The 16,923-nt window shown below is 38.1% G+C and overlaps 1 protein-coding gene across 3 annotated transcripts in view; it reads left to right on the forward strand.

Annotated features, from left to right (window-relative positions):
• Positions 1 to 4,113: 4,113 nt before the first annotated feature.
• The window catches only part of Wdr48 (WD repeat domain 48), a 44,331-nt gene continuing 31,521 nt past the window's right edge, over positions 4,114 to 16,923 (forward strand). For all 3 annotated transcript variants that reach the window (XM_071599907.1, XM_071599896.1, XM_027932483.3), the window contains exon 1: positions 4,114 to 4,177. In XM_071599907.1, the coding sequence (XP_071456008.1) occupies positions 4,130 to 4,177 (48 nt within the window). In that variant the 5' untranslated portion in view covers positions 4,114 to 4,129. The remainder of the gene's footprint in view (positions 4,178 to 16,923) is intronic.

Genomic DNA, 16,923 nt, shown 5'->3' on the forward strand with positions numbered 1-16,923 from the left:
AGGTTAGGATGACTAGGGGAACATTGACAATTTTCCATCATTTTCATTAGCTAGAAATTCAAGATATATTTAATTGTAATCATCTAATATGACATTTAATTTTATTCATCAAAGTTTGTGAAGTAAAATTCATACCCACTGCACTTTTTTTGAAACAGGTATTTTACGAAGCCTCAGTCAGTTGAACTAAAAATCCCACCACAAAAAAAAAAGGGTACATTTGTGACATATTTTTTTATATTGTTCTTATTTTGTTCACGTAATAAACATGATTGTCCCTCAGTATCTGTGGGGGATTAGTTCCAGGACTCCCTCAGATAACAAAATCTTTGGATGTTCCAGTCCTTTATATAAAATGGCGTAGCAGGGGGCTTGGGTAGTGGCTCAGTGGTAGAGCCTAGGATGTGTGAGGCACTGGGTTCTATTCTCAGCACAGCATACATAAATAAATAAAATAAAGGTCCATTGAAAACTAAAAACCATTTATAAACAAATAAATAAGATAAAATGGCATAGTATCTGCTTATAATCTATGCACAACCTTTCATATACTTTAAATCATCTCTGTTACTCATACCTAATAAACTGTGATATGTAAATAGTAGTTATACTGAAGTTGTGCAAGAAATACTGACCAAAAAGAGTCTGTATATATTTAGTACAGGTGCAATTTTTTAAAAATATTTTTGATCTGAGATTGGCTGATTCCACTGATGTGTAACCCATTGATACAGATGGCTATACTTAAAAATGCAAGAATTTCACTTATTTTGTGATAAATAAGTGTCGTAAATCTGACTTGTCACATTAAAGCCTATGCATTCCAAAATCAGGGGTGGCCTGAATGGTTCTGTACTGCCCTCCAGTGGGAAAACTAGACAGAAGCATTTCTAGAATGGAAAATGGACTGGTTTGTTTCTAATGTTGGCATGTAAAAAATAGAGATAAAAGAACTGAAGGCTATTTTCCTCCCAGTGTGTTCAGAAATAAGTGTACTGTTGAATGATGAGTCATTCGGCACCATGACTTCTTATTACTTGGAAAGGAAATTTTATGAAATACTATTTAAAACAGATTTTTCTGACAAGTCAAAAAAAGACATCCAACTTTTGACATAAACATCTTCAGCATTCTGAGTCTCTACATTTCCTTCTACAATCTTGCTTTTCTTCTACATAATTATTTAATGATGATCTTATAGTCTGTGTCATAATACCACATTTATTACCAGAAGATCATTAAAAATCTATAAGGAAATTATGCAGATTATCAATCTTTCCAAGAATCTGATTGATATCCATGATAAGCTTACATTAAAAGGTTTACTTGGTTCTTATTTACTATCTAAATAAGTATTTAAATGCTGTTTTCTATAAAATTTAATTTTAGAGCTGGGATTGTAGCTCAGCCGTAGAGCACTGGCCTAGCACGTGTGAGACACTGGGTCTGATTTTCACAACCACATATAAAAAAAATAAATTAAAGGTCCATTGACAACTAAAAAAAAAATTTTTTTAAATAAAAATATAGGGCTGGAGATATAGCTCAGTTGGTAGGGTGCCCGCACAAGGCCCTGAGTTCAATCCCCAGCACCACCACCACACACACACACACACACACACACACACACAAATATATATGTATATTTTATAATAAATGCATATTTAAAATAAATATATATTAAAATATAATGTATATTAAAATCCAATTTTAAAATATCCAAATTAACATATTACCAGCAGACAGTTGTGATTACAAATTAAGGCGCTACATGATTTCATGTTTTTAAACAAATTTCAAAATATATTAATTCTCTTTAAAAAATAAAAGCAAACAAAATTATGAAAATATTCATGTTTCCTCTTTGGTGAACCAAAAGATAAGCCTATAGTATGGTACTTAAATATAGCGGACTTTTCCACTTTGTTCAACAAATCAATAGGTACTAAAATATCAAAATTGTCTATGAAAAAAGGCTTTTCCACTTCATGAATCTTCTTCCAGGCTCTAAAAGCAAGAGAGGTAAAACATAATAGGAAGTTTAGCCTGATGCAGTGGCACATGCATGTAATCCCAGTGGCTAAGGAAGCTGGGGCAGGAAGATTGCAAGTTTGAGGCCAGCCTCAGCTAAAATTTATTCAGGCCCTGAGCAACTTAGTGAGAACCTGACTCAAAGTTAAAAATAAAAAAAGAGCTGGGAATATGGCTCAGTGGTTAAACACCCCTGGGTTCAATTGCCCTTGAACACAACCACTACAAGAAGGAGATGCCTGCTGAAGATCTGGAAAGTGAATGTCTCTCAAATTAACTAACAGATCCTAACAAGCTATCAGGGTGCACTGGGGCCTCCTACCGGAGCACACCTGGAATGTAAAGCTGGAAGTTCCTTTAACCCCCCCCACCCCCCAATCTGGCAAGTCACAGCCTTTGGGACAGGAGTTTGTTTCCTGTGTTTCTCCTTTTATAGTAAAGCAATAAACCTTTTTCCTTTTTCTCAAAACCATGTCCTCATTATTAAATTGGTATCGATTGGCAATGGGGACAGGGACCGAGCTTTTGGTTACACCAGGAGGAAGAAGGGGGTCATAGCTGGTATCCTGGCATCCCAAGAAGTGAGGGTGTTTTGCCTTTTTATAGGTCCTAGGTTTCCTTTGTTCTCCTGCTCTCTTCCCCTTATCTCTCTCCTTCCTGTATAAATGAGTAGGCCCAGAAGATGCTCAGTGGGATGGCCAAAAGGTGAGAAGCAGATGGGCTGGAGGGGCCAAGTTGGAGTGCTCTGGGCAGGAATGGGGCATGACTAACAACTTCCAGTAGGGAGGGACAATCCCTGAGGCAGGTTACCTTAGCAACAGGTTGGAGCAGGGGCAGGTTATCTCGATAGGGTGGAAGAAGGGTTCTGAAGGTATTAATATTCAGATCCTCCATTCTCTGGATCTGACCTTGCCCATCTGCCTAATTCTGGTTTCAATAGAGTCTATCCTAGTAAATTACAACACTTTGGTCATATTTCAAAATAATACCTAAAATATAGCAAACATTTCCTGCATACCAGATACAGCACACACTATCTCACTTAACTTCCTAAGACCCATGTGAGACAGGTACCATTTTTATTCTCATTTTACAGGTAAAGAAACTGAAGAGTTCATTAACTTGCCTAAGAAATATGGACTCTGGTGCAAGATTTAACAATGACATGGTTTATTTGAAAGGAAAAGCCTTCTAGAATTCCTACTTATTTTTTAAATTTTCTATTTAATATGCACGTGGGTTGTTTTTTTTCCCCCCCCCCAAAGATGTCAAAACTTTACATTTTGCTCAGAAATCCCTAAGTTTCTGAGCTACCATGTGTTCCTGTTTTGTAAGAAAAGCATTGTTATTTCTGTCTTACAGAAATCAACTTAGTGAGTTGGGGTGTCAGAGAAATGATGTGATTTACCAAGGGCAAAGGCTGACCTAGGACTTCAACCCTTTGCACGTTTTTTGTTTTTGTGTTGCTGGGATTGAACCCAGGGCCTTATGCATGCAAGGAAAGCACTCTACCAATTGAGCCGTATCCCCAACCTTTTCATGTGAACAACTTCAGGTATGGGAGGTTGACTGGAGAGTATTCTAAAGATCATGGCTCATTACCACCACAGGACACTGACAAGGAGCCAGAAATTTTATTTTACAACAGATATGCAAATGAGAACAGGAATCAGCATCAAAGATGTCACGCTTTTCATGTTGCCTAGGAGTTCTGGCGTAGGCCTCAAAAGCTGAAGAAGTGTTACCCATTCTTTCGGTGCTGTCCCTCAGCCCACTGGGGCCTCTGGGAGAGGAACTAGAAAAATGGCGCAAAGCAAGGCCAGGTTTAGGCACACCCACATGAAGCCAGTTTAGAACTGCTCCCTCTGCTCTAACGAGTGGCTCTACCTCCATCTGCATATTCCCGCTCTACCGTTTTGTTCTCAGGCGCATCTAGAGCACCAAAGGGCCATAGGCCACACCAACGCCCAGTACCCGGGAAGCCTACCACTAGCACACCTTCGGCCCCACCAACCGCCCTTGGCCAAAGGGAAAGGGGTGGGACATCCGCCCGGTCCGAGCCTCTTCCGGAAGTTACGTAGGAGTGTCAACATGCAAGATGGCGGCTCATCACCGGCAGAACACGGCCGGGCGGAGGAAAGTGCAGGTATGGGAGCCCGGCTCCTCGGCCTTCTGAACGCGGCCAGCCGGTCCGGACCCACCTCCAGCGGGCAGATACCCCACGCCGCGGCCAGCTGGGGTGGTGGCTTGGGATGAGCGGGGCGGGACGCGGCCCGCGACGAGGGGTGGGGCCGTGGCGCTAACGGCTAAAGGAAGGGGAGGGGGGCTGCCGTTTGGCCGCGAGGCCAGTTCCCAGATCCTCGCTGCAAGGGTTCTGAGCCCGGGATTGCTGGTGTCGTCTGCCCTATAGGAGTGTGTGTGCGGGGTCGGGAGGTGCTAGTTCCCCGCCCACCTGCCTGCCGGTCCCCTGCTTTTCTCCGAAGCGTCTGCTTTCGCGGGCAGGTCCCCTGGAGGAGGTCCCCTGGCGCTTCTCGGCAGGTGGGCGGCAGAGGAATTAGAGTTACCCGGTCAGTGCGGGGGCGTGGCGAGGTAGCGGATGGCCTTGCGGGGTTTCTGCGGAGGATTCCGCACGTGGGAGCTTTCCCCAGGGGTGAGGTGGGAACGCCGTGCGAGTCTGCTAGTGCTCTTGAGGAAATTACAACATTCGTTGTTTTGGAATTGAATTTCTTACTTAGCATCTTCCTGTCAGTATGCATCCTCGAATCGTTTTTTCTTGTTTCTATAATTTATTAGTGAAGAGTGCGCATTGTGTCCTCACGAATTCACTTTTGTTTGAACTATGTTTAGGAGTTTTTGTTACCTTGCATTTTCAGCAATACAGGCAGTAAAAGCCCTGTTACAGATGAATGCCTGTAGGTATATTGTATATAATGGCGATAAGGTGCATTTATGTACTAAACACTTATAGGGCACTTAGATTGGCCCCAAAGAGGGAAAAGAATTGAGAGGGTATAGGAATCAGTAGCACCCAAGCTTTCTGTATAAAACAGAGCAGTATGTGTTGTTCTACAAGTTGAAATCAGTGAGTCTTTAGTAGATAGTGAGGACTAAAGGATCCTTCAATAAAATAATCCGAGCAAAATGTTATAGGCCATAAAGTCTTCTGAATAGGTGATGTGTCTTATTGATCCTATTGCTTAGTACAGTGTCCTAAGCACTCAGATTTTGTTTGGGTGAAATTAACAATCGAATATAGCTTACCCTGTTAGTTGAATTTTATGTGCATTAATGACAGGATTTAAGTAATCCAACATCCAAGCCAAGTGGTGAAATTGTCTCATCCCAACTACAATGTAACTCAAAATTGTAGTTTGATAGTATTCAGAGCCTAGGGGAGTATGCTCTGAGAAAGAAGGATAATCAGGTCTATCAGTTTCTTGCGTTGAGATTTGCAAAAAGACAACTGTAATAGAGCAGCATGGGGAAGATGAAAAGTAACTGCAGCAGGTGTGGAAAAACAGTGTTTTAATAACCTGAATGTGAGCCAGTGCATGTATAATGAGGGCGGTGACAATTCTACTCTTCACTGATCAGAGTGTTCATCGCTTTGTTCTTAAGTAGCAACAGCAATTAAATTGGTGAAGTGACTTGAAACCATTTCCTATCAAGAGCATTTAAAGAGCTAAGATTAGCCTACTTAAAAGATTCAGGGAGCTTTCAGAATTTGTCCCCAAAGTATAAAAGCAGTGTTAGAAGCCACAGAGATTGATTTCATCTCAAACTTCATTTTGCATGGAAGTGTTTTTTGAACTAGTGCATGTTCATTGCAATAAAAACCCACAAACAGTTCAAAAGTATAAATTGTAGTTGGCCTCCACTCATCAAAGAAAGCTACTGTGGGCTGTGTAATCTATAATCTTAGACCAGTTTCTGAACCTGTGCCCTATTGACTTTTTAGGCTGGCTCTTTCTTTTTTGTATAGGGGTAAGGGGAGCTGTTCTATTCACTGTAAGTTGTTTAGTATCACCTCTGGCTTCTACCCACTAGATGTAGCAGCACCTCACCAGTTATGGCAGTCAGAAATGTCTCATTTTCGAACATCCCTTTGCAGACAAAATTGCTGCTAATTGAGAATCACTGTCTATTACCTCTTCCTGTTTATGTACCTGGCTTTTGTGGTTTTTTACTATAAATGGACCCATAGTGTTTACTGCTATCTTGCTTTGTCAAGATTTTAAATAAACATTTCCTTTGACCCACAATTTCTTATTTAAAAATTCTTTTATTCTACATTAGTACATATGTTTAATCTGTCTGTAATTAGGCAAGAGTGTGTATTGTAGAACATTGTCATTGTGAAAAACAAAACTAAATATCCATCATTGGAAGCTAAATGTCTGCAGTTGTCAAATTATGACATGAATATAGAGAATTGATTTGCAATTGTTAAAAAGATCAGCCAGAGCTATATAATTAAAATATGTCCAGAAGTCAAATGAGCAAGTCAACATAGTATGATCCCATTTCCACAAAGGAAATAATGGCATTTTTAGAATCAGGAAGGTTATCAACAGTGATTATTTCTTTGGGGTTAGCCTATGTTATTATGAATAAGACAGGACATGGGATAGCTTTTATTTTATGCATCTTTACGTATTTTTCAACTTAAGAGATCTTTGTTTTGTGAAAAGTATATGGGTACTTGGAAATGTAAATTTATTTTGCCCCTTCGCTATCTGTGTCTTGGACCAAGAGAGAGTAGCCCAGAACTCCATTGTTGAGTTACAGGCCAAAAAGAACCCTTGAGACTTATAGTATTGCTAAAGAATCAGTGGAGAGGAATCCAAACATACTGCTTATTAATTATAGACAAAATTAAAAATGAGTACATGCCCTGCCATCTTCAACTGCTAAAGAAATTGAAGGTATTTGAGAGGAGGGATGGAAATGTGATTGCTAGAAACATGATCAATCAAATATGTGAATTCAGATATCTGATGGAAGATACCAAAAGCAGGTCTCCCTCTAGTGCCTTACTGTTATGGTTTTCCAGCAATCCAGTCTGTTGATTAGCCCTCTTTGTCTCCATTTTTCCTCCTATTATGGCCTCTTCCTTCACTTGCTTCAGAATTCTTGGGGAAAAAATTAGACTGGATCACTAATATTCCTGAGTTAGGAGCAACAACCATACCCTAGCACTCCAAGATGATTCAAGAATATGAGTACTTAGCCTTTTGTAACAGAAGGATTCTTTTGGTTGGAAATGACTCCAAATCTATCTTAACTGAGCTCACATAATAAAGGATATGTATTAAGAGGTAGTGCTAGTTTCATGCAAACCCTGATCCAGTAGGCCAACTGTGACTGTACCCTAAGAAGTGATGTAAAGTCGTCACCATTGGGCTCTATGCAAGTTTTCCTCTCCTATTCTCAAACTCTTTAGCTTTAGCCCTTCCCTCTTGTGGCATGGTGGGTGCAACCATTTCAGATCTCACGTCCTTTCACATTATCCAGTATAACAAGAGTCTCTTAGATAGACCCTATACAAGATCTTTCAGGATTTGCTTGCTTTGAGGGAAATACTGGAGGCAGAAGTGTGTAATGGATAAGTGTGTAATGGATAAGCAGTGAACAAATGTCTGTTCCATCAGTATTTGTTTAGAGCTCAGTGTGGCCTTCACTCCTCATTCTCAGTCCCAGCTCTGGGCTGGTTGTTTAGTCTTGGAGACTTTTTTTTCAAGGAAGTAGAATGATGCCAAATCCTGGCTTTTCGAGGAGAAGCCCTTCCAAATATCTAAAGTGAAATGCTTTTTTGGCACTGGGAATTGTAAAAGGGGGGGGGGGGTACTTTACCACTGAGCTACATCCCCAGGCCTTTATGTTTTGAGATAGAGGTTCACTAAGTTATTAAGGCTGGCCTGGAATTTGTGATCCTCCTGCCTCAGCCTTCCTAGTCACTGGGATTACAGGTGTGTGCCACCTCACTGGACTGAAGTTGAATTACTTTTTATTTAGGATGGTTAATAAAAATTTGATAGTGATATGACGCCTTAGAACAGGAATCCACAAACTTTCTGAAAGGATCCAGATGGTAAATGATTTGTTTTCGTTATTTTGGTACTAGGGGTTGAACCCTAGGGTGCTTTACAACTGAACTACATTCCCCCATCCCCCCCACCCCTGTCCCTGCGTTTTATTTGTTAATTTGAGACTGGGTCTTACTTAGTAGTTAGGGCCTCACTAAGTTGCTGAGGCTGGCCTTGAACTTGCAATCTTTCTGCCTCAGGCTCCAAAATCACTGGCAGAAAGTAAATGTTTTAGGCCTTGCAGGCTAATCATATTTTAACGAGTCAACTCTATGTCATAAATGTTCAACTATGCCATTATAATTTGAAACCAGCGTAGATGGTACCAAAATGAATAGGCATAGCTGTGTTCCAATAAGGCTAGTTTACAAAAATAGGACTTGGGCTGGGTTTGTCCAACAGGCAGGTTTTACCTAACCCCTGGTTTAGAAGAAATCATGTTAGAAGGTGTCCTATTATATTTGCAAGATTACTTTTTTAAATACTTTTAAAAAATCAACTGAAATATAGGTACAAGCAGAAGGTCATGGCCCATAAGATTGGACAGGAAAAACACATATGGGAATTATTTATATTTGGCCAGTTTTTCTTGGAATGGGCTAAATAAACCTGATAGCCAGAAGTAGCCTTAAATGAGAGCTGTGCAATTCCATTAATAAGACATTGTAAGAACAGGCAAAACTAGTCTGTGATGAAAATAGATCTAGATTGCCTGGGAATGGAGTATGCAGATTGGGAAGAAAATGAAGGAACTTTTTTTCGTGATAATGTTGTATGTGTCTTTGAAAGGGCTTATATAGGTGTGTTCATTTGTCATAACTATCTATGGCACATTTCACTCTGTGTAATTTTACCTTAAAAATGATAAGCAATGCTGGGCGTGGTGGCACACACCTGTAATCCCAGCAGCTGGGGAGACTGAAGCAGTAGGATTTCGAGTTCAAGGCCAGTCTCAGCAAAAGCAAGGCACAGGGCAACTCAGTCAGACCCTGTCTCTAAATAATCGGCTGGGGATGTGGCTTAGTGGTCAAGTGCCCCTTAACCGCCCTCAAAAAATGATTTGCATGTGCTAGAGTCTTAAGTGTTGTTGATGATGTACAGCTTATTTTCAAAGCCATCAAAAATATGATGAATCAAATGGATGAATGTGTTAAAACAAATGTAGACTGTTAATTGAAGAATATGTGTGGTGGATATATATGCTAAATTTAATTGTGTGATTCTTTCTATTTTTGTGTTTTAAATTTTTCACAATAAAATACTGGAAGGAAGTTGGCTTTAAAGATTTGAAAATGGTTAGATAGTGATTAGCAGTGGAAGAGGGGGAAATGAAATTTTTATTTATGGTGGGGAGAAAAGGCCTTGCTTGAGAAGCCAACTTTTCAGTAAGGGTCTGAAGGAAAGGAGAAAAGTGAGAGAATGATATAGCAACACCACCTTCTGGGAGAAAAGCATTCCAGTGAGATTATCAAATGCAAAAGTCCTGAGGTGAATGCTGGCCTGTTTCTGATCAGTAGAGACACGTTGTGGTTGGCCTGGGGCAAGTGAAACAAGAGAAGCAGAAAATGAAATTCCGAGAGGTGGTTGGAGGTCAGATCTTGTAGGGCCCTACACTTTGCAGTGAGCCCTGAGTGAGATGAGAAGCAGTTGTTGGATTTTGAGCAAATGAATAATGTGATATATGGTAATGCCCGCCTCCCATATCTGCAGTTCATTTTCCACTGTTAGCTGTGCTAAAGTGCAGTCTGAAAATACTAAATGGAAAATACCAGGAATAAACAATTGTAAGTTTTTAATTATCTGCTATTTCAGGTAGCATGATGAAATCTCATGCCAGCCCAGCCACCCAAGAGGTGGCTTTGTTCAAGGTATTCATGCCATTAGTAACTACCCATTAGTCATTTGTTAGTCATCTAGGTTATCAGTATCTTGGTCATCAAATCTCCTCTCATGTTATTGTAATACTTATGTTCAAATAACCCTTATTTTGTGTTAGTTAAATAATCCATTATTTTATAATGACCCCAGAGGACCAGAGTAGTGATGCTGCATAGTGCTTCCTTTAAGTGAAAAATTGAAAGTACAACCTTATAGATACATATAGGGAAAAACAACATGGTATGTATAGGATTTAATACCACTTGTGGTTTTAGGTATCCACTGGTGGTCTTGGAATGTATCTGCCATGGATAAAGGGGACTACTGTAATGTGTTTTAATAGGCTTAGCAGGACTTTTTAAAAATCCAGATGCCATGAGATAGTGATTCCAGCCAGTGATGAGAAGGAATTGAACTCTGGATAAGTCTCAAAGGTAGAGCTAGCAAGTCTTGCTGACAGGTTTTGAGATAAAAGAGAAGTGAGGATGACATCAAGGTGTTTTGAACTTGAGCAACTTGTTGGAGTAATCATGAACTGAGATGGAGGAGACTTCAGGAATGGTAGTTTGGAGAGAACTCTCAGGAACTTGATTTGGGGCAAATTCCAATTAAGGTATCATTAGAGATCCAAGTGAAGTAAAGTACACCCTAGAGGAGCCTAGGGGAATCACCCAGAGCATCTCATTTCCGAGCCTGAAATGGTTTTAAGTCTCTCCCTTTTTAAAAATGAACTTTTTTGTTTATTCCATAGTATATGAAGCGTGTTTGTTTTTGTATTGTTTAGTTGCTATGGTAGAAAGAATGGGCTCCTAATCCCTGGAATTTATACATACGTTAGTTACATGATCAAAAGGACTTTGCATGTGTAATAAGGTTCCAAACCTTAAAATAGAAGGATTATCCTGTGAGCCCTTAAAAGCAGAGGACTTCCTCCAGCTGGAGGCAGAAGGCAGTGAGATGTGGCATAAGATAGCTTTGAGGTGTGAGTTGGATTCCACCCTCCACCGTGAGAGGGCCACGTGGAAAGGATGAGAAGGAATGCGGACAATTGCTAGGAGCAAAGATGAACAGATCCTTAAATGACAGCAAGGAAACAAAACAGGGACCTTAGGCCTGCAGTCCTAAGGAACTGATTTCAACCAACCAGGATGAGCTTGGAAGCAGGCTCTTTACTAGAGCCTCTAGTCAAAAGCATAGATTGCTGGCCCTGATCAGTTTGGGCCTCTGAGACCCTTGACAGAGGACCCACTTATGCTCAGCCTTTTTTGACCCTCAGAACTGAAATAATAAATGGGTATGTGTAAAGTCACTGCATTTGTGGTGATTTGTTACAATAATGATAGAAAATCAGTCTGATTACCTCTAAGTAAAATGGTGAGGAAAGAGATATGTTTTTTCTCATGACTGTTTCTACCCTCTGGCAGGTTGCCAATAACTCTAGGGTATTTAAGTTTGAGATGCTTAGACAGATCACATGAAGTTCAATGGATCACCCATCTGATTTCTTTGTTTTAGGTCCTAGATAATTGTTGAAGAAATTAGTCAAAGAGTGCTTACCCAGGCTGGGGTAGTAGCTCAGTGGTAGAGTACTTGCCTAGCATGGGTGAGGCACTGGATTCAATCCTCAGCACCACATAAAAAGCAAATAAATAAAAAATAAAGGTTAAAAAAATTTGCTTACTGAGCCAGATACAAATATTTACATTTTTGTAACTTAACTGGATACTTGTTACCTGGGGGCTAATCAATTATTTTTTTCCCTGTCAGTCCCTTTAACTGGTTCTTCCAAATGTATATTTCCTACTGATGACCTGGCTTCCCATCCCATTGCAAAGCTCACTTAGTACACTTCCCCATTTTTTTAAGTAAATCATGATGGTTGGATATAAGTTCTTATCTCTGCTTTAAGCTGTGCCCTTGGGGCAGGGGTGGGGCAGTGCCTCCCAGCTATCAATATTTGTTTATTTGCTACTTTGTTTAAAGTATTAAAGTGCACTATTAAAATGTACTCTTTTTAAAAAGAAATTAGAGTTTTATAGTTACATGTGATAGTTGGGTTCATCCCAACAAACTCATACATGCATGGAAATTGATTTCAGTTAATGACCCCCCACACACTTTTTCTTCCTGTCCTCCCTCTCATCTCCCATTCTTCTGCTCTACTAGACTTCTTTTGCTTGTCTATTAATTTATATTCAATTGCTAACCTACACTCTTGACTTTGTCTAAATGAAGCTTTTCTATGACCTTGTTCACCAAGTTATTGTTTCTCAGACCGATTCTACTTTTGTTTTATTTATTTACTTACTTACTTACTTACTTACTTATTTATTTATTGCTTTCATCCCTTCTGCTTGCAAAAGCTTGCCTGTATCTGGGGAGAAAAATTTCACTTGACTTGCTGTCATTTCTAGTTCGATCTTTCCCTCATTAGAACACACTGTAGGGCTGGGGATGTGGCTCAAGCGGTAGCGCGCTTGCCTGGCATGCGTGCGGCCCGGGTTCGATCCTCAGCACCACATACAAACAAAGATTTTGTGTCCGCCGAAAACTAAAAAATAAATATTAAAATTCTCTCTCTTAAAAAAAAAAAAAGAATTGTTTAAAAAAAAAAAAAAAGAACACACTGTATTCTCAGCTTTTAAAATAGTGCCTGACAACTAGGGAGCACTTAATCAATATTAGTTGAAAAAATTAAATTATGTTTTTCCTCTTTCTATATCCAGACTTTTTAAATGAGTTTTTAATGTGAAATGTCTTGGAATATATCAGTGTATATAATTTGTCTTCATTCTTTAATAACCACATGAGGTAATTTATATAACTATTTCCTTATCAGATATATTGTTTCTATTTTTACCATACTACATTAAAAATAGTAGTTATAAAATGATAGAGAAAGTCTTATAAAAGTAAATAAAGGACAAAGATAGATAATATAGAATGCATAAAAGATGGAGGATCAGTTTGAAAGTTTTAGCATACAACTGATGGGATTTCAAGAAAGAACAAAGAAAGCAGACCGGACATGAAGTACTACAAGCTTCCACGTTGAAAGGGCTTTCTAATTACATAGCAAAATTAGTGATAAAAAGACTAAATGAAGAAATATAACAGGAATAAAAGGGAAGAGCCTAAAAGTTTAGGGAGAGGGTATCCAGAAGAGCCTGAAAATGAGGTCATATTAAAGTTGAATGAAACAAAATGGCATTGAATTCATTGGCAGTAGTGGATGCTAGAGGAAGTTAGAGCAACATCTTCAAAATCTGAGGGAATGTTTTGTTTTGTTGGCAATGCTAAGGATTAAATCCAGGACCTCACACAGGGTAGGAGAGCATTCTACCACTGAGCTACAGCCCCAGTTCTTTTTATCTTATTTGTTTGTTTTTCAAGAATAAAATGTTTTATTACATAAAAAATTTTGTTTTATCATCTAAACAGAAACATTCTCAAATTATAATGGAGAACTCTTAAACCAACAAAAATATAAATGTCTTCATTTTAAGAGGCAATGATATTAACAAGATCTTTTTTTCTTAATTTTTAAATTTGTTTTAATTAGTTATATATGACAGTAGAATGCATTTATGCACTTTGAAATATCATACATAGATGGGATATAATTTCTCATTTTTCTAAGTGTACATGTTGTTTTATTTTGAGACAGAATCTCAGGTTGCCCAGGCTGACCTCAAACTTGGATCCTCCTGCCATAGCTTCCCAAACAGCTGTTCTTATAGGCCTGAGCCACTGTGCCTGACCTTTCATGTTATTTTCGTAAGATCCTAAGGAAGTACTTCAGCAAAACTGGGGAATGAACAAGATAAATCAAAATTCTGGAAATTGTGACTATACCCCAGAAAAGCAGTATAAGAAAGCAGCAAAGGTGGCACATACTGTGCCAGCAACCCGCAGGGTAACCACCCCAGAGTACATTGAGGAGACGGAGGACTGAGGGAGCCTTATGAGAACAAAGGGGTAGGTGAGTTCCATGGTGCAGCAGTTGAAGAAAATCGAATTTAAAGTAGAAGAAAACATTGAAGGAGGAAAATAAAGAACTTTAGGGAAAACAAAAGGATCTTTGAGGAAGGAAGTTATTCATAATGTAGTACTTGGTTATAACTGACAGCCTGATGAAGTTACAACAATGTAGTACTGATTATTCAACCAATAATAATGTATCTATATAAGAAGAATAGACAAGAAATATCAAAGGTGGTTTTATATCCTAATCTATAATAAAATGAGTAAACTGGGAATGTCTAAAATGAATGTGCTGGAGTTGTAGCATAATATTTAGGGAAATGCTGTAACCCTCTAGTAGAAACAACCAAGAGTTAAAATTGGTTCCATTTAGGGATGAAGACTGGGTACTCTCAGGCAGTAGAGAGATTATTTTTCATTGCAATGTTTTGATAGTGTTTGACTTTCTAAATACAGGCAAGAATTACTTTGATAATAGATTATAAATTTTTAAAATAAAGTAATGTGTGTCCATTATAAAACATTTAAGCCACATAAATAGTCATGACTGAGTGGGGGAAAAAATCACCATAATCCTATCACTCAGGAATAACTGCTAGTATTTATTTCAAAATATATTATGTGTTTAATATTTTGAAACACTTTTACAATAATGATTATTATACACGATGTGTTGAATCATGCATAATTCACTTAAAATATACTATCTTCCTGTGTCAGTCTAGATCTTATCAACATTTTAAACAATTGAATAACACTATTTTATAGGTATGTGTGCCAAAATTTTTTCAACTAGGATACTTCTAATTTGTTTACATTTTTAATAACACTCCCATTGTAGATACATGAAGATGTCATCCCAGACTTTGCTTTGCTAAGAATTACTCTCCACCTGAAATGACAGCCCCAATAATTATGTTATCCTCCAACCCTTGCCTACTGGTTCAGTCAGATAATCTCCTAGAAATCAGAAAATTAAGATTCATATATACTACATAGTCTCAGTTAAAGGAAATGTGCTCCAGACAAGAGGGCTTCGTGTTCCAGAGAAAGAGAGTCAGAGGGACTGAATTTGACATGGTGTGCAGAGAAGGATTAAGAGGCAGAACTTGACATTGAAGTCACCTTGGTTCCTAGTGGCTTTCCAACAGATTTCCAGTATATTTGCCTATTGTATGCCAGGCACAGTGGAGATAGAGTGGTAGGAGGAGCAAGGCAGACAAGGTCCTTGCCACTCACAGCTTATTCTAATATAGGAAGAGATAATAAAAAGATAAATAACCGGAGTGTGCTAAAAACTGTGAAATAAGTAGGATATTGGTGTCAAGGGAAATGAGATCAGGGAAGGCTTTTCAGAGGTGATCTAAGACAGAAAGGGTGAAGGCAAGCCAGAGGAGATAAAAACTGGGTATCCCAGTGGGGTTGGAAAGTTGAGGAATCTTCAGTAAATGAGAAGGTCCTGAGGAGGATGAGTTCAGAGCTGATGTGTTTGAGGAACATAAAAGAGTTTAGGGTCACTAATGTGAAAGAAACTGAGAGGTTAGTCTGAGGTGAGTATAAGGGATGCAGGGTTAGAACCAAAGCATTGAAGGAGTTTGGACTTTAAATCTGTGGAAAATTGTTAAAAGGTTTCAACAGAGAAGTGCTACGATTTTATTTTAAAAATGCCTCCAGTGATGGCTGTATTTTCTGCCTTTCAGTTCTGTTAGATATCCTTGTATTCTTATGTTAAATTTTCTAAAAAATGAGAAAATAATGACTTACATTTGTGTCTTTTTGTTGTTGTTGATGTTAAATTATCAAGAATTTGAGTAGATTTCAGTTGCAGTTGCTTGTTTCCAAAAGACCAAGTTAAGAAAATATCTTAGTAATTATTTGGGTATGCAATCTTAGCCCTTCCGAAGGATGAATTCCATTTTGTTTATCCATTTGTCAATTAATGGTCACTTGGGTTGTTTTCACTTTTTGGCCATTGTGAATACTGCTTTAAACATTCTTATACTTACAAAAGGTTTGACTTGTATTTAGTCAAATAATTAACATCTTTTCATGTTGGAAGAGCCTTCTATATCTACAGACTATGTAAATATTCACCTGCCTTTAAAATTACTTGAATGACTATGTTATTAAATTTCAACTTTTTGTTTAATATAAAAAAATGTATTTTAGTGAAAATGGTAAATTCAAAAAAATGAATTTTTGGTTTAAGATATGGAAAAGGAATACATAATTTTCCCCCAAAAGACTCATGCACTCTTAAAATAAATTGTTAAATTAATTATGTCCTCCTTGATTTGAAACACTATGTTTATATCAAAATAGAAAATTTATGATAGAAAATTATTCCAAATTTTTTTATTCATTTATCCTGTTATATATTCCAATTATGGTACACTATTGTAATTCCAGTAGCTTTATAATACCTTTTAAGATCTTTAAAGTAAGAACTGGTGTTGTGGCTCAGTGTTAGAGCACTTCTAGAAAGAATTTAATACTATTCTAACCAACGTTGGGTTAAATTTACAAATTTAGGCATGAATTGCCAATTTTGAATCTTTCTGTTCTGTAGTATTACATGTTTTCTCTATTTGATTTTTCTCTTTTGTACCATTTCCTATCAGTTATGTGTTTTCTTGTAAAATGTATTTCTAGGGGGCTGGGGTTGTGGCTGAGCAGTAGAGCGCTTGCCTCGCACATGCGAGACCCTGGGTTCGATACTCAGCACCACATAAAAAATAAATAAGTGAAATAAAGGTATTGTGTCCAACTATGACTAAAAAATAAATATTTTTTAAAAAATGTATTTATAGGTATTTATCTTGTTGCTTTTATAATTAGGTCTCTCCCTCCCCCTGCCTTTGTATTTTGAAATAGTTATCTTATTACATTGGAAGAGTTTTGCTTTGGACTACCAGTCAGTGTATTGACTTTTTCTTAGTTATAA

This window comes from Marmota flaviventris, chromosome 1 (genome assembly GCF_047511675.1).
Source record: "Marmota flaviventris isolate mMarFla1 chromosome 1, mMarFla1.hap1, whole genome shotgun sequence".
Taxonomy (NCBI): domain Eukaryota; kingdom Metazoa; phylum Chordata; class Mammalia; order Rodentia; family Sciuridae; genus Marmota; species Marmota flaviventris.